The sequence below is a fragment of the Phodopus roborovskii genome, unplaced genomic scaffold, assembly GCF_943737965.1.
Source record: "Phodopus roborovskii unplaced genomic scaffold, PHOROB, whole genome shotgun sequence".
In the NCBI taxonomy this organism is placed as follows: domain Eukaryota; kingdom Metazoa; phylum Chordata; class Mammalia; order Rodentia; family Cricetidae; genus Phodopus; species Phodopus roborovskii.
In genome coordinates this window covers 6234300-6260714 of record NW_026125278.1, presented here as the reverse complement: position 1 = coordinate 6260714, position 26415 = coordinate 6234300, and the positions used below count along the sequence as shown (strand labels likewise).

At 42.3% G+C, this 26415-nt stretch overlaps 1 protein-coding gene across 1 annotated transcript in view; it reads right to left on the bottom strand.

Annotated features, from left to right (window-relative positions):
* Positions 1–26415, bottom strand: part of Ttll7 (tubulin tyrosine ligase like 7) — a 105676-nt gene that overhangs the window by 20942 nt on the left and 58319 nt on the right. Inside the window, 8 exon segments of the mRNA XM_051195044.1 lie at positions 10601–10681; positions 12984–13118; positions 14004–14209; positions 17851–18049; positions 21279–21365; positions 22280–22415; positions 23735–23808; positions 24035–24182. Of these exon segments, the coding sequence (XP_051051001.1) occupies positions 10601–10681; positions 12984–13118; positions 14004–14209; positions 17851–18049; positions 21279–21365; positions 22280–22415; positions 23735–23808; positions 24035–24182 (1066 nt within the window).

Here is a 26415-nt window from a genome sequence, read left to right as displayed (position 1 = left end):
CTCAGTGGTTAAGAGGGCTTGCTGCTCTTGCAGAAGATCAGAGTTCAGTTCCCAGCACCCATGGAGGCAGCTCACAAAGCCCCTGCACTCTGTCACCCTCTTCTGAACTTTCGGGCACTTGCTTTCACAAGTACCTAGAGACTGGTGGAGACACAGTAGTTCTTTACAGGAATAACAGTAAGTGGAGGGAAGAGTATGAATCATTTGCTTCCCTAGGCACTCGCTAAATATTAACTAATATTAGTTGCTGATGACCAAGTTCAATTTTGAGCAAACACACATTTAACACTCAATTTGGTGAAACCCACTTTCAGACTACTACTGTTCTTTCTGACGGAATACCAGACCAGTCACAGCTCTCCTCACAGTAGCTCCATTTCCCTTCATCCTGCTCCCATCACTGTGGCGTGGGGCACACACGCACGTGCTGCGGTATGTTGAGGTGTGTCAGTAAGCACAGGGAACGGAAGAGAGATAACGTGGTAATTCCTCACAGGCGCTGCCCTGAATAATGACTCCTTAATTACAAAGAGGATTGAAAACGCACTCTCATATGAATTATTCACAAATACTGATATGATATTCCTATCAGGCATCGGTTTAATTTGTGCTGTTTTAAGTTTCATCTATGCTATCCCTTTAACACTAGCCATATTTAATGTAGAAAGCAGGACTCACGTAAGGATGAACAGTAGCAGAAAACACGACAAAAGTTTAAATCGTTTCTCAATTTTCCTCCATACTTTCTGTCACAGTGTATTAGTGAATAATATAATGGGCCAAAAATCATAATGCAAGAGTAAAAAAGTAGCCAATTACAGGTTATCATAAGTTAACCTCAATAAGTAGGAGTTATATAAAGTAATCAGAATTGAACAATGCCACTAATGCTCAGAATGTAAACATTACCCTAAGCAACCAGTTGTGACATTGTGTTATGAGACATTTATGTCTCAAATGAAAAGGAAATTGAGGTTAGGATGTATTTAAATATATCCCCTGGTGATCGCATGTGTTTTACAAGAACCAAACAGAAGAGTAACCAGTGTGGATTAGCTGACTGCCCTGTGCCAAGCATTGTACAAAGCACACTATTTAGGAGGCTTTCGGGATTACAGTCTACATGTGTTTTGTTCTTAGTCTTGGGGAAAACTTAAGAGCATGGTGGTCTAGTATCCTAACCCACATATGCCTATAAGCCAGGGATGTAGAGCTGGGGAAAGTGTCTGTTCTAGTAGAATTCCCCACCCATATGGACATGGTGGGAAAATCTTCAGTCATCGAAGGGGCTGCTCAAGCCCCACCACCCAGGACAGCTTCCCCTGTCTGCGGGAGTTAGGTGCCATTTAGTGAATGAATGTTGATGCCTGCTCTTTCTCGCAGACCATCACTGGGAACTCAGATTGCCCTTTGATCCTCCTTGCTTTCCTGTTTCAAGAAGCTACCTCTGAAGGCAAGCTCTGGTCTTAAGAGAAGGGATCTTGTTAGACAACATTGTATAGAAGTTGAAGAGGGTTTGTTTGTTGGGAGAAGTGGGACCCCCTGTCTACCACACTGGCCTTGAACTTGCCACAGACAACAGTGAACTTAAGATTCTCCTGCCTCCATTGCCCTAGTGCTGGGATTACAGGCATGTGACACCATGTCCAGCAGAGCATCAAACCCAGAGCTTTGAGCATGCTAGGCACACCTCTACCCACTGTGTTACACACCCAGCCCAAATGCTTAATAATTTGTGAAATATAATAATAAATGGCCAGCATGGTACCCCTGTGCTTATCTGTGAGTCCAAGAAAAGCTAACCTGTGGAACATAAGGACCATTTCTTTATGAAGCAACTTTTCAAAGCATCCCAATCCGAATTTAACCTCTCTGTGGGAAAAGTAAATGAAAGACTCAGCTAATGACAATGTTAATAACATGAAAAGATTTGTCTCCTTTTGAAATATAGCACATCTGAAGGCATAAAACACAATGACAAATACATATTTTGCAAGTACAGATGTTAGATGACAAACTGCCCCATATGGCTGAGCAGTTGGTCCTAAATTAAAATAATGGCAAGAGGTGAGGATGGCTTCAAAGCAACATTAAAATCGCTGTGTGCCACGCTAACGATGCGTGCAGCCGCTGTGGCTATAGGTTAAAGGCATAGTTGCTGACATAAAACAAACTGCTAAGAACGGCATCCCTGTCAGCCCCTAAGGAAACAGGGATGGGCAAAAGCAGCTCGGACACACAGGCGTTGGCAGCTACGGTAGGCATGGAAAAGAATTTGCTGCCAAGAAGTGCTGATAAACAAGGACCCATTGGAAACCCTAAAACAAACGCCAATAGACTGTGGCAACATAACTGGTTTCTCTCCACCTCCAGTCTTATTTTGTGCCTAGATGTGGCAGTGCAGAATGTGCTTTCCCACAAACTGGACACCCTTCACAGCCCATCAACACAGCAGCACCTCATACTCCATACATATTCCTCATGGAATGCCAGAAGCACACCTCTTGGCAGAGAACTGGACTGCACAACCTCAGACATACCACAACCTGATGGTAAGTAAGACTAAGTATCCCCACTCCACCCACAGAGGGGTCTCCTCAGTGCTTAATTCCTGAGCTTTGGAAATTAAATTTATATTTTATACCCACTAAGGAAAAGGAGAAGAAAGGCAAATAATTTTGTTTCCCAAGAAAGCACACACGTGTACACATGCACACCTACACACACTTGCACACAGACAGGCACACACACATGCAGTCACAGGAAAGCATGCCGGACTCTCTGTGTTTGGCAAGCTGTGCTCTGAATTTCATGGCCCTCTAAAGGACAGTCAGCAATGCCACTGTCCTGCAACTGAAAAGTGAGACAAATATGTATTTCAATGGTGGCCTCAGAATGGAAGTACCAATGGGTAGGATGTGCCAATCCCTGCATATTATCTGCAGAATTCATGCTTTAGTGAGAACAGCAGCTCCAACAGCACTGGCAATCAATAAATGCTTATCAATTTCAATCAAGTAACATATAACCTGTGGGCAGCCATGGATACAGGCAACTCAGAGCAGCCTGTTATAAAGAGTTCGTCATCTGATGCTTTCCCATTCCAAACGACCTGCATGGTCAACTGCTGCTATGTGCTACCTAGGCAGATCCCAACCAAGAAGCGAGCATGGTTGGGACAACAGCCCAGCCACTTCTGCCCAGGGTTGCTCCAACATGCAGCTATTGTCTACTCTCTCCATCAGCCCAGACAAAACCTTAAAATTAGCTAAATCAGAGGTCGTCCCTGTCTGGTGCAGACCATCATTCACATGTGTGTTTGCCATGGGCTCCAGTTGAAAATCTCTCCCGCCTCCTTCAGATCTTACCCCATTACCCCTCTTGGGTGTTCCCCTTGGAAACCTCCTGCAAACCTAATTATTCCTGCTTAGCAACTGCCTCCCAGCAGAGTAAAGCGGCAGCAATCTCCAGTGATGGTCGGCCATTATCACAGCTGAGAGAACGGTGTATCTGATTAATCCAATTCTAATATGTTAATTAAACCTTGGGTTTTCTAAATGGGTTACGCTTTATAATACCTAACTGTACATCCCATGCATGACTTGCACTTCCATATTTCTTCTTGTCGTGGATACACTTTCCAGCTTTATAAGGAAACAACACCAGATTAGACACATCAATATGCTAAGCCAACAGGCCGTGTTTATATCTCCTTTCTACACATCCCATGCAGAATTCCACGCACAGGGGTCAGGTGCCCACAACCTTCACTTTCTCACAAGAACCCTCCAGTGCCTAGACCCACAAATCTCAGAGAAGGTGGAAAAGGCCACTCAGGAGTGGGCGTAGGAGCACACAAATCCATCCTTCCCTAAGCCCAGGGTCTCTTTCCACCTCCTGGTATTGACTCTCTCACTGGCCACATAAAGCTTTCTCTTCAATGCACTTTGGCTTGTCGTATTAGCTCTCTCGTTACCGAAAGGACACGGTGTAGCCAGTCATTTGGTATCCTCTCCACTTCTGACTTCATCAGAAATAAACTTACAATATCGACAAGATGGAAAAAAATATTTATATACTAAATTTATAATAGAGATAAACCAGTTAGCTACATTATAATGTGTCCCAATGATCCTTAACGTGATAACAATTTTATTCCTGCCTGAGGTAAATTTCAAGCGTTTCATGTAGTTCATTTCCATACTTAGGATTAAGCAGGAAAAAAGTTTAAAACTTTAATTAAAACAAATAAATCTTTTGTTTAAAATAAAACCCGGTCCCTCCCTGGCTAGCCGCTTCGATGAAGTGTGTTCATGGGTGTGTCTGAACATGTTTTATTTCGTTCTCACAGACTGGTGAAAGCTATTGGTCTGACACAGTTACTTTTAGAAAGCTGTAAATCTCTGCACTGTTTAGGGTCGAATGAAGACTTCCGAAGAGGTCACTGCAAACAGGCCTGCAGTAGAAAGATGTCATGGAGGAACGAGAGCCTCCCCTACCCCTGCTGCTCTTCCCAGGTGGCCCCACCCCTCCCTTGCTGTTCTGAGGAAGAGGCAGCCAGAGGAAGGCCTCTCCAAGGACAGAGAAAGAGCTGCTTTAACCACAACCACAGCCAGGAAAACTGCTTGGAATGAGTTGCACGTGTGGCGTTCCAGGGCCTCTGGTCCGCTCCGAGCCTCTGCCTATCAGTTCTCAACCACATCCAGGCGCCTCTTGGAAAGATCAACTTTTCTCTATTTTCTCTTTTTATTCTTCGAGTGCCAAAATCCAAGACGTGACTTCTTTGGCCAAAGTAGAACTGTCTATTAAATTAGCCACGTAGAAGAATGATCACAACTGTTGAGCTAACACAAACTATGAGGCATTATTAGCAGGCTTTTGGGGTGAATGGGTATCTTATTATGTCTTAAAGCACACAGGAAATATAATACCAAAGGAAGGAGCAGAATGGGAGCTCAAAGGGGGCGTAAAAGACACACAAACCGAAAACAAAGACCCTGGGCCTCACACTGGTACTGCCTCTTCATGCCCTCAAAGCCTCTAAGCAATTCTCCTTTTAAATGTAAACTTATTTTTAGTTTACATATCAACTCCCGTTTTCCCTCCTTCCCCTGCACTCCACCCCCATCCACTCCTCAGAGAGGGTAGGGCCTCCCATGGGCAGTCAACCAAGTCTGGCATACCAAGTTAAGGCAGGACTAAGTCCCTCCCCCTGTATCAAGGCTGAACAAGGTATCCCACCTTAAGTAATGGGTCCAAAAAGCCAGTTCATGTACCTGGGATAAGTCCTGGTCCCACTGCCTGGGACCTCCCACCAGACAACAGATGAAGCCACATAACTGTCATCCGCAATCAGAGAGCCTAGTTTAGTCCCAAGCAGGTTCCCCAACTGTGAGCCCACAGTCGTGAGCTCCCACTAGCTCATGTCAGCGTCTGTGGATTTCCCCATCGTGGTCTTGACCCCCCTCACCCCTTCTTCTCCTGTTCAGTGGAACTCCAGCCCAGTACATAGCTGTGGATCTCTGCATCTGCTACTGGATGTATCCATCAGTTACTGGATGTAGGTTCTATGACGACAATTAGGGTAGTCACCAATTTGACCTTAACTGAAGAGCATTCTTACAGTAAATTGCCATAAGGGAGCTGACGTCACGGCATATGCACGTGCTAGCAAATTCAGAAGCAAGTGTTTACATTTACTTGAAAAATTCAAATTCCCGAAAGAATGGCCCTTAAATATATGGAGTAGTAGCCACATCACATGCTCATTCCATATTTACCAAGCATTCTTTTATCACACATAAAACATGAAGTACCATGTTCACTGCTGTGTTAGCTACACACCAAGTTGCTAAAGATAGGATACAGACAGCTGCTAGCTTGCTGACAAGAAAACTCAAAAACTGAGTCTAGAATTGAACTGGTTTAGCAAATGTGCATAGCAAACCTTCTGCTAGGGTGGCTACCAGTGAGACACTTTGAGACGGATTAGAGGGAACCATGTCTACTTGAGGTGCTGGGGCCAGAGAGGCAGGACAGGGAATGATGTTCAAAACTGAGGATTATAAACGCAGCCAAGTGCCAGTACACAGATGGTTATAGCCTAGAGGCACAAGTCTCCAAACCGAGGACCTAGGCCCATGCAGCCCTGGCCTCTAAATCATCGGAGCTGTCAGTCCAGGCCCTGGGCACTTGCCAGCACCATCCAGCACTGGCAGAAGTTTCCCTCTCCCATGCACAGTCCCTCCAGGTAGAAGAGAAGGACCACGGGCAGGTGGCAGACAGTACCGGAGCCTTAAAGGTTTTTAAAAATTCACAACTCTCTCACAGTGCATAGAACCAAGTACAAATGCCCTGAAATGTCAAGAAAGGAAAGATGATTTATGGCTGTGGGGGGATCATTAGGGGACATGAAGAAGATAGACAGGAATGTTCTGAAGAGCTGTGTATGGGGACAGGCAGAAGATGCTGGGGTTCGAAGTCTTGATCCACCTCTTTTTTTTTCTAATCTCTAATTCTGTTTCGTTTTCTTTCACTTGCTTGTTTGTGTTTCCAGGGATTGAACCCAAGACTTGGTGCCCCTGCCAGGCAAGCACCTGAGCTACGTTCCTCAGCACATTTTGTATTTGTTTGTTACTAAATTACCCAAGTTGGCTTTGAACTCACTTCAAAGCTTAGGGTGGACTTGAACTGTGACTCTCCTGCACGAGTAGCTGACATCAAGGCCTGGGCTCAGAGTCCAGTTCCACCCTCCTTTCCTTACTCCCGTAGGACATGGGAGCCAACACACATCCCTGATATTTAACCAACCTGTCTCCCACAGACATGTTTATCTGCCTTGGTCAGCCCTCCACTTGTAAAAACATCATTGTACCTTGAAAAACATAAAAATACATAAAAGAAAATCCCACGCATTAGTAGACTAAAATGGTACAATGTGGACTACTTATAACTTGATAGTATCAAATCGACTACTCCACCAGATCCTCTCACAGCATCTCTAAACTCATAAGTGGGAAAATAGCAAAGACTTGTTTTAATCTAATATCATTTAGAAAAGAGTACCTTGTCTGTCTAGACCTACCCTGTTATATGCAGAACTCAATAACATGGGTGGCCTTCTACTTAAGGGAATTAAAACTAGATCACAAATTCAACCTGTGGTCACATAGCCACATTTCAAGTATTCAAGAACCTCATGTGACTGGACATTACAGATATTCACAGTCTCAGAAAGCTCCTAGGAGCTGAGCTCATGCACACACACACACACACACACACACACACACACACACACACACACAAATAATAAAATAAAATCATCCTGGAATTTCTGGAATTTTTATCTCACTTGGCTATTAGTGGAGTTCACCACTCAGGATGCTTACGTGAAACTGAAATGAAAAATGAAGGTCAAAGACTCCCTCTATTCCAACACGAACATGACCCAGAGGTTGCACCTAACCAAAACGTCTCCAGACAGCAGAGGGTATCAGCCTTCAGGGACCCTGCACTGAGTCTGCTTCTTTTTATTTTACATATCGACCCCAGTTCCCTCTCCCTCCCTCCCTCTCTTCCTCCCTCTCTCTTAACCCTCTCTGCCCTTTCACATGCACCCTGACCACCCTCCCCTCCCATCCCCCCAATTCCATATGTAGGGGAATGCCATCCAGTTGGGGTCATGTAGATCTGACAGGTCATGTGAAGTGGGGACTAGGGCTTCTCTCCTGTCTCTAGGTTAAGGCAGTTATCCCTCTATGGGGGATGTGTCCGCAAGGTCCTTTTGTGCACCAGGGATACATCCTGGCTCCACTGCCTGAGGTCCCTTAGACTGCTCAGTCCTTCTAGCTGTCTGCTTCTTGCTGCACCCTTTCCACATGACAAGGAACGCCCCTGCCGTTCTGCCGCCTGAAATCACAGGCTTGAATTCTGTATTCCACTCAAATATGATGCGAGAAAACTCAAATGCGGCTGAATTCCATGGACGTACCAGGTCTTTTTAACCATAAATCCACAGTGAGCCACTCAAGCTGCTTCTGGAATCTGACTTTTCTAAACAGCACTGTTATAAATGTTGGTATATGGAAATCTTTCCTATTATTCAGGGTGAAAAATCTACCAGACACAAGGCAAGAATTGGTTTCTCTGGGTCACGAGCCTGTGAGCATCCATAACCTAATAGGTCGGGTAAACGCCCCTTCTGAAGGCTTAGACTGATACAGGTCAGACAGAGGAGCAAAGGCCCTCTTAGCCATGCTGGTCCCATTGGTGCGGATTATCCATTTTATTACTTGGGCCGATATGATGGTTACCCCTCACTACTGCTTCACCGTTAGTGATGCCAAGATCTATTTGCATGATAACTGGCTGTCTGAAGATCCATTAAATTGTCGTTACGTTGCCTTTTTATGCATTTTGCCATGTTTGTCTTTGGGTGGTTGATTAGTAAGAATTGCTGCTGTTATCTTTCATTTTTCCTGAACTAAATTTCTATCTTCCTCGAACCACCCCTGCCCACTCAACACCCTCACTCTTTCTTTAATTTGATTTAAGATGTCTTCTTCCATGTTACGTTTTTGTTTGGTTTGGATTTTTCGGAGATAAGGTTTCACAGTATTGCCCGGACTGGGCTGGGACTCCCGATGATCTCCCTGCCTTGGCTCCGTGAACGCTAGGGTTATAGAGAAGAATCTCCACACCTGCTTTTATCTCTTCATATAGTTAAATCTTTCAGGCTTTCCCTTTAACCCCTCTTGGCCAGGCCTTTCTTAAGGTGCTGTTTTCCCCACTCTATGACTATGATCACCTTTCTGCGTTTCCTTTCTTCTTAAAGTTTTCCTATGTTATATACCAAACTGGAACCCACATGGAATTTATTTTGTGTATAAGAAATGTGCTTCCTTTATTTTCTTGTAAAATAACCAGTTGTTTCAATGTCATTGCATTAGTTATTTTTGTTACTGTAATAAAACACCTGCCCCTTTCACCTTTTCCATCACATTCCTTCATCTTCCCTCTGATTACAGTAGCTTTGTGTTTACTCTCCCTGCCAGTCCTTCTTCCAGACTACTACCATCAATTCATCATCACAGATGAGAAGAGTCTTCAAAACAAAATCAAACAGAACAACAGAAAAAACCTCTCTAGCCTACAACGCTCTCCTTCCTACCACTTCCTTTTGACCTCTTTCCCAGATTTCTTGAAAAGCATCTGCACTAGCTAAAGCTTTTTTTTTTAACCCCCTCTTCAAGATTCAATAATTGAATCCCTTCCGTTTAAGTATTGGTCCCTACCAGTTCTCGAAATTTGTGGTCAGCACTAGCCTCCATGTTTGCCAGAAACAACACACAGCTTGATGCTCAACCCCTAACAGCAACTTCCTGCACAGCCTAAGGCCTATTAGTCTGCTGTTAAGTTCGTCTATGGCCCAGTAGTCTGTTTCCCATGGCTTCAGGGTCGCTCATCTCTTTTTTTTTCACATTGTACCACCTGTTTCTTCTCAGTCCTCCTCAGAGAATCCTCCCCTGTCCTCCAAACCCTACATGCAGGTGACTTCAATCCAAGAAGACTTCCTATCTCTAACAAACTCTGTGTGGTCCCGTCCAGTCCCATATGCTCACAGATGTGTAATTATTTTTTGTCTACATGCTCAACCTCACTTCTGCTCTCAAAGTCATGTGTACATCACTAATGGCATCTGTATCATCTCTTACACATCTAGTCAGTACATCAACATAACACATCCAAGATCAAAACACAACTAAACAGGGAGCTGGAGAGATGGGTCCAAGCACTTGCTCTTGCAGAAGACCTAGGTTCAGTTCCTAGCGTCCACAGGAGGGTTCTCAAGGGTCTTTAACTTCAGTTTCAGGGAATACGACAGCACTTCTGGGGTCCTGGATGCAGGTGATGCACAAATATAGACTCAGGCACACACATATACACACAAGATGAAACTTTAAACTCACACAACAAACCAACAGACACCACCCATTCCCTTACCACCGTAGCTAACTACTCCCTCTTTCCTGCCTCAGTTACCCCAGAAGCCTTCTAGCTACTTTCTGTCCAGTCCTGCCACATTCTCTCTGCCTCAGTCTTATTCCTTTAATACTAACCAAACTAAAACCCTTTTCTCAAACTTTTCCGGTGGCTTCCCACATGCAAAACTAAAGCCCAAACTTCTCCTTGCAACCCATAAAATTGTCATCTGAGCGAGCCCTGCCTCACCATCCAAACTCATCCCTCTCCACTGGTGCATCACTTACTTTTCTGATGAAAATGAATTAACTGTGTGACAATTTAATTACCATGTACATAGGTTACTAAGAAAGCTGCTCCTGCGGTCCATACGCACATGGCACTCATTTCCACCCCATGGTCTCTGTTACCGGTGACACTCTGACTCGCATATTTCTGCACAGATAACCTGTTTTGTCCTCAAGTCACTTCTATCCTCACGATCTAGAGCCTTGTCTAACACAATATTGTTGAAGGCAGGAGCAAACAAATGCTCACATGTAAAATTGCTACAGATTTGACTAGATGTTTTAGCTTAATAAATACACCAAGGACAAAGTGATTTTCGAGTGTCACTCACTTTTCGTTGTTTCCCAGAGTCCAATTTTATGAGCCAATATGAAGCCACTTTTGTTTTATAATGCTTCCAGTTATCCATGATCTGTTGGGGGAAAGATGTTAACAAATTTAATCGAAAGTGCTCACCAAAGGCAGTAAATGTGTCAGCACAGACCCTATTAATTTGTGCAGTGAAAGTACCATGAGAGTATGCGTAATAAAGATCCCACCCTTCATAAAAAGATACTAGTAAAGACTTAAGCAAGCCAAGGGTTCTAAATCCAAAGACTCCTTCCTCTTCACTACGAATAATGTCACTCGGTGAACAAAAGTCAGAAACCTGTATGGAGACACACATATTTTAGGCAGAAACCCAACCCATAGAACTTTTCCATCTTGCTTTGTTACCCACATAGTGATAGAGTATTAAATAATGCATTAAAAGTCAGCCTATATTCAATTAAGATCCTACCAACCCTTTCTTTGCATTGCCTGTATGTCTATAGAATTTCTCAATATGTATTCTAGTAGTATATGTTGTTGCAAACATTCAAGTCTGGAACACGGTAGATGTGCAGCAAAGAATCTAATGTCTGATATTAATTATTAATTATGTTTCATTAATTATGTAAGTCCAGCAATTATACTTTATAGGAGAATCACATTAGTCACAAATGTTAGTTCTACTCTCATTTTCTAACTAAAAAATAACCTTAATGGGTCTACAGTGATAACCCAGTGGTTAAGGGAACCTGTTCCTCTTGTAGAGGACCTGGGTTTAATTCCCAGCACCCACTTGGTGATACATAACTGTAACTCCTGTTCTAGGGGACCTGACCTTTGACCTTTGAGCAGTGGGCTTTCATGTGGTGCACATATGTACAGGCAGGCCACATTCTCATACTAGTAAAATGAATAAATTTTAAAAGTGAAATAGCAGATCGTAAAAACAGACAGAGAATGATATATCCTGTGCAAAGTTACTGCCTTTCCGTAAAATAAACAATATCTAAGAAGTGAGGTCTTATCCAGCTGGCATCACAGCGCAGAGGGCAAAGGTGGTCATTGTCGCTACACCTCGGTCCCTGGGACGTGCATGATGGTAGGAGACAACTGATTCCCTCAAAGTTGCCTTGTGGCCCCCACATGTATGCCATGGCAAGTGTCTACTCACACACATACACACACTAAACAGAAATAAATAAACAAATGCAAGTTAAAATTGTAAAACACAACTAGCATACACCTTATACTCAATCTAAAGTTTCTATTGCTATAACAAGTAGTTATAGCAACAAACAACATGCTACTTTCCCTCGGGAAAAACCACGTCACCACAAAATGCAAACACATTTGGATACTTTATAATTATCTAATAATGAAAAATATGATGCCCTTATGGGCTTTTACAGCAAGAAAACATTCTCTTGTTTTGTTATTATTTCTATAGATGTGAATCGTGAAATGGTGCAAGCTGTGGTTGTTATTCTTCATATGAACCACTAGATGGCGCATTGTCTTCTGGGAAGAAAAAATTTAAAAAAAAAAAAAACAAAGATTATCACCTACGCCATCCCACTCCAAACAGCATTCTCTGGCTGATGAATGATCTAAGACTAGCCATTTAGCAAGTGTGCTGGATGGAGAAGAGAAAACGTGAGTGGAGAAACGTTCTTCCATCAAACCATCTGTCTGTAACCTTGGACTTCTTTCTGAACTAGGAGCTGAGCCTCCGGACCTCTGCTGTTTCCAAAGTCTCCACTGGGTGGCACCAGTAAAAACAACTCAGCCTGGCTGTTTTAACACAAAGATAGTCCAGGCATCACCCCAATTCTCCTCATTTCCCATTTCCTAATAAGTGGAATAAATTCTTCCATTTATATAAAGTTTCTGGGGGCTAAAAGGAACATCAATTACATTTCCTATGCAATTAAGGACAATTCTGCCAGAAAATACATTTCTGTGTAGATGTATAGGAAGCATGTGCCCATGCACATATGTGAACAGTACCCACACATGCTGGTGTGTGTGTGTGTGTGTACGTGTGTGTCTCTGTGTGTGAGCTTTTGCATGTACACTCGCACCCGTAGATGGCAGAGGTCAGTCTTGGATGCCTTTTCTCAGGCAGGAATTACCTTTTTGACATACAATCTTTCACTGGGACCAGGGGCTCACCAGGTATCCTGCATGAGCTGCCACCAAATCCCAGGAATCCTCCTGTCTCTGCCTTGGCTTCCCAGTGTTGAGATTACAGGTGCATGCCACCATGGCAGGCTCTTATGTAAGTGCTGGGCATCCAACTCAAGACCTCATGCATGCCCAGCAAGCACTTTACAGACAGATCCCATCTCCCCAGCCCCAGGAAATGCATTTTAATGCTCTTTTTATATGCACTGGATACTCACATCATCTATCAGAAGCTCTGACTCTGCGTCTGACTTTCCTGGAAAGCGGATCCTCATGTCCTTGAGAACAAACAAGGTCTGACTTGTGAGGTCATCTTCCTGTTCTTTTGTTTTCAATTGCCGCAAAGACTCATTCTTAAATTTGAAAGAATACAGATATGTGTAGGGGCGGTCTTATTTCAGTGTGCCAGTATAACTTAAATGATATTTCTAGGTAAAAAATGATCCACTTTTGATTTTTAAAAATGGACATCTGCAAACTCTTAGCATTACATTGGTTATTATTTCCAAGGGTATCTTTTATATTTCCTCCTGGTTGTATTTTATACTTCTCAAGATATAAATGTTAAACATGAGTGTTTTTAAAGGGTTTTCTAGTCTCTTCCATTTGCTACAAACTCTTGATTTGGAAAATAAATCAGTCATTGTTATGAAATGAATGAATTCACTTATGCTTCCTGAGTTTTGCCATAGGAAACACCAAAGTTAATGAAACAAAGACTTTAAATAAATCTCTGGTCTAGCTCCAGGAAAATAGAATAAAACCACAGATTTTCTCAATTGCAAGTTTCTGTAGTTTATGCTGAAAGGTGGATGTGGCATATTAATTTATGTACAAAAAGCATTCTGAACAGCACTGTACCTAGGCTCTGTGAGTAGAACTCACCAGTTTTTAAACTATTAATTTAGACTCTTAAGAGATAAGTTCCACAGAATAAATGTGCAAAACCATGCATTTGCTCAGATGATTGCCAACAATATTATCCCCCTGCAATGAAAAATAAAACGATGTTTTTTTTTTTTTCTATCCATCCTCGAGATGCAATGAAGGTTGCCTTTTAGGGGTCCATCCTAAACTGGAGTGTAGGATACGTGAGCAATGCAGTTTCCAAATATCATGAGTTGGAATACAGAAGGGGCCAGGGTTTCAACTCATCCTCTCAGCTGATCCCTTTGCCACCTACACTGAGTACGGCGTTCTCTGCAACCCTGAAAGGGCACAACTGATCGATAGCTTACCACCAGAGAGTTGGTAGAGCTGGCATCGTTACTGCTGGGCAGGTGTCTCATGTAGGAGGAAACACGGTTTAAGGAATGTGACCGAGTTGCTGAAGTTGGTCGTGCTAATGGTATCACTTGTTGAGAAGAAAAGGGGCGTGCATCCCCACTGGAAGGTAAATGAGCAGAGATGGATCGAGGGCAGCTGACCGAACGCCTCATGGAATCTAGCGGTGACGGAGAAGTGGTGCTGTTAGTACACTTGTCTCCCTATTGGGTCTCCACAGACTAATACTAGACCAGGTGGTGGCTAGACAAGTGTCAAAGCCTAGACACCATCACAAGAAGAAAACTTTGGAATTAATCCTTCAGTTTGAACAGTACACTTGGTACAAAACAGTTCTGGCATATGAAGAGCAGTTGTGCTGGTAAATACTGCAAACAGGAATTAAATTCTAAAGTGAGAGACATTAGAGAAACAAGGAAGGAGACACTCTTGAGCACTTGTGAGCCAAGCATCCTGCAAGGTCCCGCACCTTGATGTCATGTGTTACAGAAACCTCTGCAGAAGGTGTCGGGTGGTGTGTGTGTGTGTGTGTGTGTTCAGGTATGTGAATGCAGGGACACACAAGCCATGGCACACATAGGGAGTTCAGAGGATAACTTCAGTTTTTAGTCCTTGCCTATAGCCTTGTGTGGCATAAGGTCTTCTCATCATTCATCATTCATGCCTATAGACACAGACTAGCTGGCACCACTCCCCATCTAGAGTACAGGGATATTTCTGGCTTCAAGCCCCCACCTTGCCATTGGAACACGGAATTACAGACATGCTATGCACCTGGCGTCATCTGGGTTCTGGGAACCTGAACTCAAGTCCTCACACTGTCACAGCAATCATTTCACCCACTTAGCCATCTCTCTGGCCAGGAGAAGGGATTTCTATTGTCTATTTTAGCAGAAAAAGAATCTTTCCAAAGCATTATAGCAAGATGGTGGCCAAGGTCAGCCACCACCTGAAGTCCTCACCATTGAATGCTAAAAGCCTCCACATTTATTAAAAGGCCACAATTATCTATTAACCTTGGGATAATACTGTGTAGGTGGGAAATTTTCACATTTTACAGCAAGGGTCACAGGAGAGGAGGGAAGGAAAACAGAGTGGCCAGTGTAAAGAGATAAGGTATAGATAGAATCCAAGGTCTCTGGTGACAATCTCAAAACAAAAGAATAATGTAATTTAAATATAATTGGCTATTAAAAGGGCTGCAGCCAATTGGCATTCTTACATGCATACACACACACACACACACACACACACACACACACACACACACACACACAGAATTTCAACAGCAAAAGATTTAAGTGAAGAAGAAAGTGAGGTCAAAGACCAGGACTGCCATCAGAATAAGTATCTAAGGAAACCATCCAATATGTGCCCCTGTGCATTCTGGGAACATGGATGAAAGAGAAGCACATGGCCATGGGAAGCGGTGGCTCCTGACCTGGAAAAAGATAACTGCTCAACACCGCCAGCATTTTTATCTTTTCTTCTGCTCATTTGTCCTGCAGATCCTCTATCCTGGATTTGCTCCCTGCTTGGAGAATATGTCAATCTTCATTAATTAAAATAACTTAATAAAACTCACATGATGCCAGGTTGCATACCCAAATGTGTCTCTTCATCGGCTGCTGGAAAGAATTCAAAGCTTTTTAAAGGTGATGGCTATAAATGGGAGACTTAGGGACGCACTTCTAAAAGATACTGTGAGCATCTTGGAAATGTAGTACTGTTTCTTTATGTTCTGAACAGCATACAAATACACACTCACTCAAGCTTTAGAAGATGCTATCTAAAAGCAAAGCAAAACAAAAAAAAAATTCCTTTTGTTTCAACTATTAACTTCCTTCTGCACCTGTGACACACAGCACTTTTTAACAGCACACTACATAGGAACACGAAACTGGTCAGTGTACCTTGAAAAACAAATATTAGTTACACAGGTCACATATTTAACATACAACAGTAATACAAAGGTCACATCTACAAAAAATAATAATTCTAAAACCATTTGCTCCAAGCTACACTGTAGCTCTACCCTCTTTCCCAGCCTAAGGTAAGGAAGGACTGAATAAGTAAACCCTGCTCCTGGGTCAGAAGGGAAATATCTTCTGGAATCAGCTCGAAATCTGACTTCTCACCTACACACCTGGAAATTCAGACAAGAAGACTAAAACAGTTTGATACACCAGTGGTAGCTTAGGAAACAGTTGTGACTTCCATCTATAAATCAATCTTTTATGTTATTTATGAGGCTATAACAATACCCTAAGCCAATTGTCTACAAGAGAAAGTGTGACTCATGATCTGGATGTTGACCTTGCTCATCAATTTATGGAGGATTTGAGCCTATGAGGCTCCTAAAGTAAGATTAAGGAGAGAATACAAAATAAAGTGAAGCCCTTGTTATAATCCTTGCCTAAATGTACAATAAGGAAATTAATATGAAATTGAGTTAGGCTGAAAATAAAAATTCCTACATCAAAATGTGTTTTAATTATATATCCAACTTTATTATACGACTATCTGATCTCAGTTCTTTAGCTTATTGGTCCCAGAGCATAGAACAATCTCTCCCTGGCCCTCATCAGTTCATGTTATTAAGTAATAGTCACATTAGCTAACCAGCAATGGATCTAAAATCCAGCAAAATTTGGACATAAAAATGTCAGCTTCCAGAATAAAAACTGAGTCATATTCACCCAGAGACACATTTACAGAACCCTTAAGGAGAAGAAGGGAAGGATTATTAATAGCTACCCATTGCTGGTACTTGGAAATATCTATCAATGAGGTGGAACACAGAACGTTGTTTCCCCTCCAAACACACAAACTTTCCATGTCAAGAGCAGTGGGGGCATGTGTCTCTATGGAATGTTTACAGAAAGCAAAGGGTTGGTCCTCTGGTCTCTTCATTTATTAGTTCTTCATTCCTTGGACATTTTACTACAAGCTTAGAAGGTCAGTTTTAAAACACATTATCAGGGCCCAAATATAATAAATATCGCTGGAGATCAAATGTGCAAAGGCTCCAGAAGTATTTACTACAACGCTGAGCTGGATGCTTTTGTGGAAACTTGGAACACCGTGTGCTAAGCAAATGGCTGTGTGACATGGATGTTAAGACAGGTTCCAGTTCAAAGGTAGCAGCAAGACTTCTGGGAAAACAGAGATATTGTGGGTGGGTAGCAAATCAGAGGCTAGGACTGTGGACATTTGGGATTGAAGGAAGGAAAGGAAAAAAGAGATTGTGTGAAGATAACTAGAGTGAGAGAGATAGAAGAGAAGTAGATTGCTTTTCTAAGTAGGTGTGTCCGCAGTGTGTGTCCTGATTAACTGCTTACCCAAGAGGAAAGCCAGAGGGAGCAAAATTCCAACTACTTCACAGCTGTGATCCTCACAGACACATCAGGTCGAATGCCCAGAGAGACAGGCACAGGTTCAAAACTAGGTGAAGGTGCCAAGCAAAGTAGGCAATAGGTGGAAACTGAAGCAGAGATGATGTGGACCTCAAAGAGAACACCTGCCCAAAAGCTTTGCCATACATCTATAAAACCCATGCCACGACTCAGCATGTAAACCATAGAGGATGGAAGGAAGGCCCTCAATTCAATCCATTTCCTAACTTGCGGAACTTGAGAGGGGTTGAAGGATGGATCGGGCTCTGGTCAGGGCAAGACAGGGGGTAGGATACAGGTCCCCTAACACATGACAACGCTTCTTTTGGCCCAAGGACTTTTTATTGAGTTGGGGAGTTTCAATTCTATAGTTCTTCATGTACCAACGTAGGAGAGATTGACTTACTGGATTGCTGAATTAGCTTGCAGTGACTGGTGTGTTTAAGGTTATACGGAGCTTGCTCTCGTCTCTTCTGACACAGCTCTTTTTCACTCTCATCCAGCTCTGAGTTGCTGCTGCTGCTGCTGTCATAGCTGCTCTCGCTGCTACAATAATACTTCTGCTTCTTCATTACCTCCGCACATTCCGGCATGCAACACAGGGGCTGAAACAGAGCCGCATGCCGTCTGGTTAGAACCCCCTGGATAGTCATTTTATTCTTAATCCCCACATGCACGCTGCTTATTGGTGAATATGGAAGTCCCTCTCCACTGTTTGATATTTTTAGCCAGTAAAGCACACACTAGCTGTGAGGCTTCCTTGAATAATCCTAGTTCAATTATATGGCACAGTCCTGGTGAGGACAATGTTGTTTCTATATGACTGCAATGAACAAAGAGTTTCTGTAAACAAAGAAGAGCAAAGTGAGGGCAAATGCTTGATCTAAAAAATATAGAGACCGTCAACATAATCAGCTTCTGTTCGCTGCACACAGGGAGATTAGGCATCAAGACTCACCCAGTGAAAAGCGGCTGGGGGTGAAGAGGAAGAAAGAAAATCAAGAAGGACAAAGGATGGGGTTTTGAAAGTGCTATGGTGTTATGACACAAATCATGCTACTTAATCTTACTTATAGTTTTATTATGAAACAGGGCAGATATAAAAACACGTAAATGTACAGATAAAACAAATGTATGTGTACCAACTTAAGAACATTGCTAATGCTTTATGTAGCACTTACTTGTGTAGCTGACTAATATTCCTTAAATTTTCAAATAAGTAAGATGCTACTGCTACTCGTCCTAATATATATTTGATTTAATAAAGGGCATTTCAAATTATTCTTCAACTAATGAAGACCTTGGTAATAGGTGATTGCCATGAGGCACTCTCCCTCTGAAGTGGAAATTCTCTTTAGAAGTTTGGGTCTCTTTAGACACCCTCATGAATCTTAAATAAAAACTGTACATACACTTCTATAGTAATTATGCTGCCCTCATCTACTTAGAAATGCTGCTGAGCTAACAATCAAATTAAGGAATTACCCAATCCATTTCATTTCAGCAAATACACTGTTAACTCCTCCTGTTTACCTTGGATGACAAAAGCTGGGAAACACACAATGTAAGTTCTTCCACAGGACCCATACTACTTTCCTTAGGGTGGCAAGTCTATGTAAGTGAAATGAAGGAAAACGTGATGCCCCAGAGCCTTTGCACCATGGATGTTGTGTCCCCACGTAGTCTCAAGATGGTTTTGGCAAAAATGGTTGGTATTTATTAGATATTCAAAGCTTGAGATATTCAAATGTTTCCTCGGGGATGTGAGGGCAATGTGGCTATGACATCTGTCACCCCATTGGTTGCCAGGATTGATTTGGCTGATCTGGCTGCCTTCCATCCTCACCACGCCATGTGTGTCCCTCCTGAAGCTGCATGCTTGGTCAAAGAGGATGACCTTACCAAGATAGAGGAGACAGGTCTTCGGTCAAGGGTATAGGAGTAGCTGCGCTTCCCTGTTAGAACCTCCAAACAAGCTCTCAAATGTTTCCTCAAATGGAGTGATGAATCATAAGAGCATTCACTTTTCTAGATAATTTAAATACGTTTGTTTCAGGAATTTTCAGCTTTCAGAATAATGTCTGACATCTGAGGCCAGGCTCAACTTGCATTATTTTCATTCCCTCCTCCTAAAGACACAAACACCTACACTGCCATCACACCAGATACAGCACTGTAGCTCCAAGGTTTCCCCTTGAATGTCTCTCCTAAGCTAAATGAGCAGGGCTCATACTGTAAATCCACTTCAGATGGAAAGGCCTCCAGAAAGCTGTCTTCAGTCAGCCCTTTCAATTTACACTCTTTTGATACTCACCACACACACCTTGCTTTGTTGAGGAATACCTAGCTACTCTCTAACTAGCTAATGAGAACATTTGAATACATGCAGCAATTCTGACCAATAAATAGATTTTGGGAATGTGTGATATGTTAGACACTCTCGGGTGCTATAGATGAAAGAGAAAATCCACTTCCCACCTTTAAGGTACTCACACTGTCACATAAATAATGACTCATCACAAATGCTCTGAAATAGCATTACTTATGGGAAGGAGGTGGAGGAGGGGGGCTCGAACACTTAAGTCTACATGGTGGTGCCAGGGCAAGTTCACACAGAGTAGCCATGATGCAACCTGGATAGGAGGGAGTCTTAATCAACCCAGCAACACATCGATGAGGGCTCTTTTCTTCTTTGTTTTAGTAAGCAGGTAGTAAAGTACAAGAGCCTAACAAATGTAAGTGTCTATGAACTTACAGATGGCTTGCCAATGCTGAAATGTAAATAAAAGGGATGCACTGATAAACGTGTCTGTGATTTCTCAACTTCAACTTCTTGCTTCCCTGCTGCTGAGGAATTTGTCATATACTAAACTGCAGAAACAAGGTCACCACAAAACAGATGCTGACTAAAGCAAACAGCTGCCTCTCTTTGCCTACACAACAGCTTTTCCCATTCCTAAGTGCTGAATCTATTTTCATGAACATGCTGTCAGTGCCACTGTGTCAGCAAGAGGAGCTTCCCAGGACAACACAGCACACATATTCCCGTATCGGTGCTTATTTACACTCCATTCACAAAGGCTGTGCTATGGAGCTGACCTAATGTCAACAGCAGAGAACGCACAAGGGAAATGTGGTTCCCATGCACAAGGAAACTTTTCAGCCATTACGAAGCCAGATCCGTGCCATTTATATAAAAACGGATGCAACCGGGCATAGCCATACTAAGTAAATTAAGACAATTTCAGGTCCATACCGTATATTTTCTCTCAGTTGTGATTCCTGGATTTTATACAGATACATAAAACCATGTACACATATTTAATAAGAGAGTAAAAATAAAAGAGTTTAGGAAGACAAGGGAAATGAGTGGGATGGGAGAAGGGAAAGAAAAGGCGGAGCAGAATCATACTAAACTTACAATGTGGACATGCTCATTATAGGAACTAGATAAACAGACAGAGGGTTCCCTATTAATGTATCCCTAGAATCACAATCTGCCTTATCTATAATACTATATACTGCTTTGTTAATTATTTATGCGGTTCTATAACAAAAGACTGATGTTGAACTTAGAACAGGGGTAGTCCTAAATTCAGCCTATATGAGTTACTTGGCATTCATTAGCATTTGGCAATGAACCAAAAATCTGAAGGAAGCCACTGAAACAAAGCTTGTGAGTGCAAGATGACATCATTTGCCTGGTTTTACCTTTACTGGATACAAAATTCCTGAAGTCCCTATGCATCATAGTTCTTACAGGAAGCACCTACGAGGAATCACTTGCAATTAGTGACATGGACTTAGGCTCTATGGAAGGAAGGGACATTTCACCTTTGGTCCTCGGATTCTGGTAGTTTTTCCCATCAACTTTTCATCGTCAATTTCACACTGTTCCAGGAGATCCAAAATATCTTCCTCCTTCAAAACATTATTAAAATTGTGTTCACTAAACAAATATAGACTTTTTACAAGTTCATTAACCTCTGTAAGTTCATGTACAGTGATTATTCTGGAGACTATACAGGGACAATTAGTCGGACCAAAGAAGGAAACATAAAAGGCAAACTCTTCATCATAAGCAAGCATGTCCCTTCAGACATACTACTAAAATCTCAGAAAACCCAACTTTACTAGATTAGCTCAATGAACACTAAGATATGTAAAGGTCCATGCTCATCTCCAAGACTTCATTAATCAATCCTATGCTGATTGGCATAATTTAGTATTAAAACTTGATACAGGAAATGAAAACTGGCCCGAGAGTTTCATTTAGAAAGAATTGAATGTTAGAATTTGGTTAATGGGAACCATTTAATGAAGCTGCTTAGAAATATTGGCTTTTGCAAGAGTATTTTACAGCCTTATAAAATATTTTCATTCTATGAGTATTATTGGTAGGAAAAAATCTCTAAGCACCCCAATAGCTTCCTCGTATGCTCCTCTAAATTTATTTTGAAGTCTAAGGAAAAAGATATGAGACTGTACACTGCCATTGGAAGTTGAGTGAACCAGAGCAGGGCTGCTGAGGGGTATAATAAAACATCTCATTGTGTAATCCAGGCCCCAACACTGACAAAACTATGTTCACATAGTTGCGATTTGTACTTCAAAATCTCTTTAAAGTTTACTGGAGAAACTAGGAATCACATCTCACAGTAGAGAGCTATTTCAGTCTAGGAAGTATGGCTCTTAAAACACAAAGACTCTGGCTATGGTCTTATAATGGAGTATAAGGACAGTCTCATTACAAACTGAAAAATATAATCTCAAGGAAGCTTGGTTTTGTTCAAAATACAGACCATGCCTTTTTCTCTATGTGAACACTCTTTTACCTTCATCTTTTTCAGAGGGTTGTTCAGTTCTCGCTGGAATGAAGCTGCTCTTCCTGAAAGAAAGGTCTGGAATGCAACAGCCAGCAAAGTTTCATACTTTTCAAGCAGTGTTTTATCTTCAGGAGGATAAATTCTCCTACAAGAAGAAAATCAGACAAACCCATTTCCTTAAAAGAACCTAACACAATTCAATAGTTAAGACTAGCTGTTTAGAAAACCACTGCCCTCCCTACTCAGAGCCAAGCAGGTTCTAGAAACAGACAATGATAATTAGGAGGGAATCACAAATATCCATCTGGTATACCAGTTAACATTCACATAGAGACATTTCACTGAACAATACAACACTAGAATGTGTAGCATGGGTACATGAAGAATGGTGGTTGGACAGTTGGTGAAATACTGAATTTTGAGGGTGTGTCCTAAGGACCTGGAATAATGCAGGTGTGTTGACTATGTGAGATTATAGTTACTAATCTGAATAATCTCTTAAGACTAGGAAATAAAAACAAGGTAGAAGCAGAGTGGAAAACATATTTTACCCTCTTCTTGGTACTGTGGAGATGTTAATGCCAGGAAATAACATCCTAAGGAAGGGTAAGAAAAGCCATCCCTCTCCCCCACCTTGTGCTAAATTCTGAGGAGGCAACACGAGGCTGGTAGGAGGGACCATCTTTACAAGAACATTAAGGGGTCCCCCCTTTTGCTTCCCAGGAGAGTACTTTGAAGATCCCCCACACCCTTGTCTCCCATATCTACCCAGAATCTTTCAAATGCTGCCTTACTTTGCCTGGTTGAAAAGCAATTAGGCTTATAAGGAAGTGTAGCAATCACCAAAAACTGCAGGAAAGAATGCAAGAAGACTTGAAATGCTGACTTTCTTAAAATACTGCATGATGGCCAAGTTAGTCACAGCTGGTTTTAAACCTCCCTGGGCAGAGCAGAAGCCTGCTGATAAGAGCTCCCCTGGGGTTCAGAATTACCTACTTGCAGATTCCCTTTCATGTCCTGAAACGAATGGAAAGCTGTAGCTAACAAAGAAATTACTAAGTAAGGAAAAACCATTGATTAGACACCTCTTCTGTCTCTAAAACAAATGTGGGATAGTTGTACATTTGTGAAGGTGTATTGCTGTGATTGGTGTAGTAAAAAACTGAACAGCCAATAACTCATCAGCAGGTGTAGGTGGGATTTGCTCGGAGAGACAGGAAGAGGAGGTGGAATCTAGGCTTGTAGGAGACACCTGGAGACAGAGGAATCAGAAGGTGTAAGATGGATGAGAACACTACTTGATAAGATACAGGTTAATATAAATGGGTTAATTAAGTTATAAGAGCTAGTATGAGCAAGCCTAAGCTATAGCTTTTATAATTAATAGGAAGTCTCTGTGTCATTATTTGTGAGCTGGTGGCCCAAAGAAAAATCCTACTACAAACAAACAAGGACAAAATTTACCTGTAGTTCCCCATATGCCGGTTTTCGTGCTCTTCTCTGGAAACCTGCTTCCGTACTTGAACTAGTCTCTCTTTCTAAAAGGGAACAGATTTTATAAACAAAGTGCGATGGATGAGTCATGCAGTTCACACTGTGGACGTGTAGCTAAATGTTCACACCAGGCTATGTTCACATCAGGCTGGAGGGTAGCAGGGTGGCAGAGCGCCTGCCTGCCACGGGTTCACTGTGCACCGTGGCGCCAGACAGAATAAAAACAAACCAATACCCCCACGCCCCTCATCCCGGCACCCAGGTCCGTACCAACTCTTCTTTCCGCCTCTCCAGCTGATGCCTCTGCTGCTCCCAATCCGAGGAGCCCGGCGAAATTCGTCTGATAGGGTTCTGACCATACAGCCTCTTTTGAGCCTCGGCTTTTTGCTTGGCCAAGTTTTTCCTTTTGTCGCTGGTCCTAAAATGTGAAAAACAAGACCATAGCTTTCTCTGCAGAAAATCTGACGCTGTCCCTTTGAGAACTTGCTGGAGAGGAAGCATGCAGAAACAGAACTGAGGTTATTAAGTTTATATCTTTACATACTTTCTATTCATCTAATCGTCAAGTAAGAGGACTCTTTATGGGAGGTAGTGCTTCCGAAACAGGAGAAACAGACATCCTTTATGTCTTCAAGAGCCCAAGGGACCTGATTTCATATTCCATCCTAGAAACTCAACATCTATAATCTTTGGTGAATTAAATTCTGGATCTGTCTTCCCATCTTTTAAACTTAAGCAACACTAACTTTTTTTTCCCTCCTCAATGTATTATAACCCTCAATCAAGGTAATTAACAAGTGTGCCTCTCTTCCTTTTACCAATTTGTTTAACATAAGCTACCTCTCAGCTATACTGAAATTCTGGTAATTGCCATCATTTGAAAACTGGCTTCACTGTCCTTCTAACCTTTTTTTTTTTTTTTTTTTTTCCTTCACTGTGAACATTTAGTATCAGCCTTCCAGTTTCCACACAAAAAGCCATGCTGAGGAATCATTTGCCTCTGCACCTCCCCTTTTCTCTCTCCTCCTTTCCATGCGGTTGGAGTATTAGAAGTCTCAGGTCTCTCTTTGCCACCAAGGTTGCAACAGTGTAGAGTCGGGTAGAAGTTAAAAAGCAAGTAAATTCTGCCTTTAGCCATAGAGAAAGAACAAAACAGAACAGACCAGAGCCCTCGTCCTTAACCTTACACCTACCCCTCCTGTCCTCTGTTGTCATACAGGGATGCAGATCAAATGCTACCCCTTCCAGTTCCAGTTAGAAGAAGAAAAAGGTCGCTTAAGCTACAGAGGGCCCCACTGAATTCATTAGAGACTGCATTCAAAATGTCAGGCCCAGGCTCTCTTAGTGTCTGCCACCTTTACAGCACACAGCATCCAGACGTTCTAGAAAACACTCATTTTCTCTCCTGACATGGAGGCTGCAGTGGCTCAAATGGGTCAAGGTTGAAATAAAAGGGATAATTTGAGAAAAAAAAAAACCACTGATAAAACTAAAAGTCATCCAGTAGGGTTGGTGCTCTGAGTAAAATGCAAGAAACTCAGTTGATGGCAAAGGTTTACTGCTCATTGGAAAGCTTCATGTGTAAATTTAAGCGGTGTGAAGGAGATAGGAGTCCTGGAAGGGCCTGGTCATATCTGCCTGTGTGAAAACCACGCCCTTGGCAATGCACACAGAGTGCAGAGGCTTACAAGCAGCAGAGAACGATCCAGAGAGAGGTGATTAGGATACCAAAAGTGCCACATGCAAGAATGGATCAAAATGTTTCTCGGAAAGCTAGGCTAGTTCTCCCCATTCAAAATTGGGTCTGAGTTGAATTGAGACTTGGGAGCTGACTAAGTCTCCGTGAACGCTGGCCATTTGTAAAGTACACCAGCCTCCCTGCTACCTCGCCTCTCACACAGGCGCTTCAGTATACACTCACCTTCCTTCTTGTTTCCCATCATGGGATGCAGCATGAGCCCTCCCAAGAAGCCAAGACAATGCAAGCACCGTATTCTTGGGCTTCCTGAACTATGAGAAAGATGTACTTCTTTTCTCCATAAATTCCTCAGTCGTAGGTGCTTGGCTACAGCTTCAGAAAACAGTCTAATACAGCAAGCAGCAGAGCCTAAGTCACCCTTAGACAGGAAGGAAATTCAGACACAAGATGCATTGTGGGGGAACTTACAGGCTACACTGAATGAGAACTGCCAGTAATAAAAGGGGAAATAATATGTTTCTACCCCAATCACTACCGAGGATTTGGACCTGTTTTTACTGAAAGTGCTGATTCTTCACTTGGGCCCGTGCCCAGGGCAACTTAGATCCTGCACTTGGAGAAGTGCTTAGACAGACAGCAGCCATGACTTATACTCCTCCATTCCTCAGTGCCTTGGTAACATTGAATGCATGGCACCTCAAGATACGTAAGAGAATTCTACCTACATGTTATAATAGCATATATCACATAAAAAGCATTTTATCAACTCCAGATAAAATAGGCTTTTTAAAATGCCCAGTAAATATATATGCTTATATTTAACGTGTGTGAGCTGAAGGTGCACATTATTCTCATAGGCGGTAGGGGGAGAAATGAGTAACTCAAGATCACAACTGAAGGAGAAAATACTCAGCTCTGGTCGTATTGGATTTAAATGTGTGATCCATCCATT